Source organism: Octodon degus, unplaced genomic scaffold, assembly GCF_000260255.1.
Source record: "Octodon degus isolate 3935 unplaced genomic scaffold, OctDeg1.0 scaffold00013, whole genome shotgun sequence".
NCBI lineage: Eukaryota > Metazoa > Chordata > Mammalia > Rodentia > Octodontidae > Octodon > Octodon degus.
Genome location: NW_004524589.1, coordinates 3,940 through 8,423, shown reverse-complemented (window position 1 = coordinate 8,423; position 4,484 = coordinate 3,940). Strand labels below are relative to the sequence as shown.

The following is a 4,484-nucleotide window of genomic DNA, read 5'->3' as shown; positions in this document are numbered from 1 at the left end:
CCTGGGCTAGCAGTGGGTCTGGGGTTCCAGGAAGTCGGCAGAAATTCCTACTCGGCGAGAGGGGTGGGGACCTACGGCGGTGTGGTGGGGGGTGGCTCGAGAGGGCGTGAGAGGGTCCGGCCCACGCTGCGCCTGGGCTGGGAATGGTCCCGCCGGTGCAGGGTAGCAGGAAGCTCTCCACACACTCACCAGACCTGGGCTAGGACTGGGTCTCACCTGTTCCATGTTATGCCTAAGATGTTTAATATGCAGACAGATAGTGAGGTTAAGCTTAACAGCCTAAGTTGTATGGTAATAACAATAAGCTTCTCTTCTAGATAGTTAAGAACCTAAGTTTGCAGATCAAAATTAGAGAAAAAGGATGGCTGCAAGGAAAGCCAACGTTTTGGCCATAGCCTTCCAAGGTCAATTAAGACTCAGGACATATGAGAACTTGTACTGTAATGTCATGTAACTCAGTAGTGTCCCAAATTTTCTGATCAAGGAGATTATGTGGCCAGTGAGGAAAGTGATTGATAACATACAGTGTGCCTAAGGAGAGTCACATGGAGAGAAAACATTCTCTCAGGCTTTCACAGAGAGCACAGTGGCCAAGCAATGGCCGTGACTCATCCACATGGCTGACACTGACAAAGGTTCTACAATCTGAGGTACAGGATCTCAGGATAAATCCTGAGGGGATTTCATTGGCCTTATCAGCCCCAAAAGCTACAACTCTTGCTGTTTTTGGTGTCAGAACTGGGGATTGAACTGAGGCTCTTGTGCTTGCCAGGGAAGCTCTTATTCCACTGAGCCATCTCCCCAGCCAACTCTTGTTGCATAGGTCCTGCTTTACCTTGGTATTAACCACCTAGCAGAAAAGTATAAAAACGAGATATAAGAAGTAAAGCCATGCTGTTATGTTGAGCTGTAGGGGACTCACGTCAACAATTTCTGACACTGCCAGTCAAGAGGAAGACCCAATAGTATTATGGACTACTGGACTCTTTTAGAATATTTTGCTGAGTTTACACACCTATAATATTCAAATAACGGAACTTAAAAAAAGGGTATACAGCTGAATGTCCATTTTGTATTTGTGTATTCCAAGTGGTTAGGATAGATATATAGTTCCATTCTCTTAATGAAAGAGTGATTTTTTTCTAATGGTGTTTGCAAATAGGATATCATGTGTGCATCTTGTACAGCAATTAACCACTAGGAAGAATGTATGCAACATGTTAATTATTGAAACTGTTCTACCAATTTGATTTGAAATTGTCTCATTGCTGTTTATCAATAAATTATGGGAAAAAATCAGTAAAGCCCTATTAATATGCTAAGCTGTAAAATGCTCAAGTGACCAACTTTTGGCATTGCCAGTCCTACCTATTACCCACTACTATTAAACACTACTGGACATATTGGATTATTTTGCTGAATTCACACACCTACAATATTTAAATGGCCTTGGAATACCCTGAAATAACTGAACAAAGAAGGGGATATAAATGAAGGACCATTTTGTATCTGTATACACAAAACAGTTAGGATACATATACAGTTACTTTCTCTTAATTCAATGAGAAGAAAGATTTGTACTAATAGTGTTTGGACAGGATATCATGTCTCCATCTTGTACTATGAATAACCACTATGAAGACAACAATATGCACTGTATTAATTATTGAAACTGTCCTACTAATTGGGTTTGAAACTGTCTCATTGCTATTTGTTTCCCAATAAAATAAAAAAAAAGATTGATTTGCTGGAGGCTGTTTCCCTCATGTGGTTCCTGTAAAGGTGTCTCCTGTAGAAGCATGCCAGTAAAGCCAAAGAGAGAGAAAGCCAGCAAAATGCAAGGCAGTGTGATTTATAATCTAATAGAAGAGATATTTCATCCCTTTTGCCATATTTTATTCATGATTAGCAAAAGCAGGGGGCCTAGCACTCACACTGGGAGAATTCCACGGAGTATGAGTCACATGTAGTGGTAATCATGTGGGCAGCCACATTTATAACATATAAAAAGATAGCAGGCATGATGGCATAAGCCTGCAATATCAGCTACCTGCGAGGCCGAGACAGGAGAATTTAGATTTTGAGGCTAACCTAGGCAATGTAGTGAGTCTCTATCTCAAAAACAAAACAAATCAAATCAAAACAAAATGCATTGGAGATATGGCTCAGAATTATAGCACTTACTAGCATGTGTGAGGCTTTGGGTTCTATTCCTAGCACCATAAAGCAAAACAAACAAAAAAATTTTAAAAAGCACACATGCATATACACAAAAGAAATGAAGGAATCACAGGAAAAAAACAATTATCAAATAATACACAAAATCATCAAGCATGTACGAAAAACAAGTCCTCAGTACTGTCAGATTCTGTGCAAATGCCAAGGAAGAAGCATTCCATCAATGTCGCGAACAGCAACTTCTTTGTGATTTAGTAAAAACAACTTAGTGGCAAAGAAATGAAAGCCCAACTGTACAACAGACGAAGAGCATATGACAGATAGAGAGTACGACTCTCCTGAAGCAGCTCAGCCTGGAGTAAAGAAAAGCCAGTACTATAGAGGAGAGGAAAATAAACAACTTTAATAGCATTGAGCAATTTTAGGGATAGAGACAAAGATTAACAGAAGTTAAAGACATAGACAGAATGTGAAATAAAGGTTCAAATTGGAAATCACAAAACAGAAACAATGAGGGAATACTCAATTTTAACAAGAAGACAGTTATAGCATGTAGTAGCATAGGAGACAGAATGACAACAGAGAAAAGTCCTGCTATTACCTCTCCCTTCTCCAGGAAAATGGCATTTACAAAATGCAACGTACCAGGAGCACCTGTAAGCTGCTTTGCTTGACATATGCTACCAAGTAAGATTCTGCTGAATCAGTGGCTTAAAAAAGCTCCCCTTATCTGTACATTCTCTATTTTGTACTTCAGGTATTATTTCATCCATGAAAGTCAAGTCCTTTTTCTCCCAAAAGGTTATACTTTTTTATATATTCAATATTCCTATTGTTTATTAAATATACCAAAGTTTTACAGAGAGTCCAAGGATTCTTACTCATATGAATAAAATTTCTAAACTTATGGAACAGATGTTTCACATAATGGCTAAAAAATTAAAACTTTTATCAGATTTAAGAAGGCACGTGAAAAATTTTGAAATAAAAAAGATAAATGAGTAGCATGAAAAATGAATGAGCTGAATGAGCCCCCAGGGGAAAATGAATGACCCCTAACTTTCTTATATTTTTCCATTTTCCAAGTAAAAATACTCAAAATTTAAAAAACTCACCCAAGTAAAAATACTCATTATATGTAAAATGTCTGTTCAAGGCAACAATGTGTGTGCATGTGTATACATAGTAATAAATAAAAATTGAAGAGGAAGGAATTAACTGAATGGTATCTTCTGCTTGTATATATGCATATATTTTAGTTATGTAGTTAAATGATACAAAAAGAAGCACATTAGTAAGCTTTACAAAGGTATACTATTCCAATGATACTTATCTTCTTCTCTTTCTAGTAACATTCCTATTAGTAACAATGGTTCACAGTGATAGAGATTCCAGTCCACAAAGAAGGGTATATTTTTGATCTCTCTTGAGAGATGATAGGGGAATAAAAAACAGGACAGTATTAAATTAAATTAAAGGGCCGGGGAGATTGCTTAGTGGAATAAGATTTCCCTGGCAAGCGCAAGGGCCTGAGTTCAATCCCAGGTTCCACCAAAAAAAGAAACAAAAACAAAAACAAAAACAAAAACAAAAACAAAAACCAAACCCAAACAGGACAATATTGATAGGAATACTTGTAAATAATGTAAAACATTTTATGTATCACTGACACAATATTCTAAACTATGTTCATCTTAATACTACAAAATATAAATATGATGGTACAATAGAGATCATTTTAAAATCCAGCTGTAAATATTTAAGAGACAGCTAAAACAAAAGTGGTTTAATTCTAATTCCTCACTGATACATTCTTAAATAGGTATTCCTGGATCATATTTCTTTGTCAAGTTTATATTAATAGAGGATACTAAATTATATTACTTTCTAATCTCCACCAGTGAAGCACCTATTGAAGAAGATAGAAAAACAGGACTAGGAAATAATGATAATGGCGCCCTCCCCTACTCCTAGTATTTGCAACTATTTCAAAATAAAATTAGGCTCATTCCAACTCACCTTTGTAAAGGAGCTTCTGAAAGCTTACTCTTGCAGTTCATGAACAGCGTCAGCTTCATGTTTATAATCTTGCCAAGAACCTATTAAGAAATTTCCATATTTGACTTTAAATAATATTAATGGCTAATATTTGTTAAACACACATCATTTATTAGGCACTATATTATCCTCATAAGTCTCCTCCATGTAGTTGGGGTATGGAGTGACTAAATAATTTAGCCAAGGTCACAGCAAAGCATGGCAGAAGTAAGAACTGAGCTCAAACAACTTTCAATGTTCTAGACTTA

General features: G+C 36.8%; 1 protein-coding gene across 1 annotated transcript in view; it reads right to left on the bottom strand.

The window, feature by feature from the left end:
• Positions 1–4,277, bottom strand: part of LOC111815236 (UDP-glucose:glycoprotein glucosyltransferase 2-like) — a gene marked incomplete at its 5' end in the record, with an annotated part of 95,321 nt that extends 91,044 nt beyond the window's left edge. Inside the window, one exon of the mRNA XM_023709629.1 lies at positions 4,198–4,277. Within this exon, the coding sequence (XP_023565397.1) occupies positions 4,198–4,277 (80 nt within the window). The remainder of the gene's footprint in view (positions 1–4,197) is intronic.
• Between the last annotated feature and the right edge of the window lie 207 nt (positions 4,278–4,484).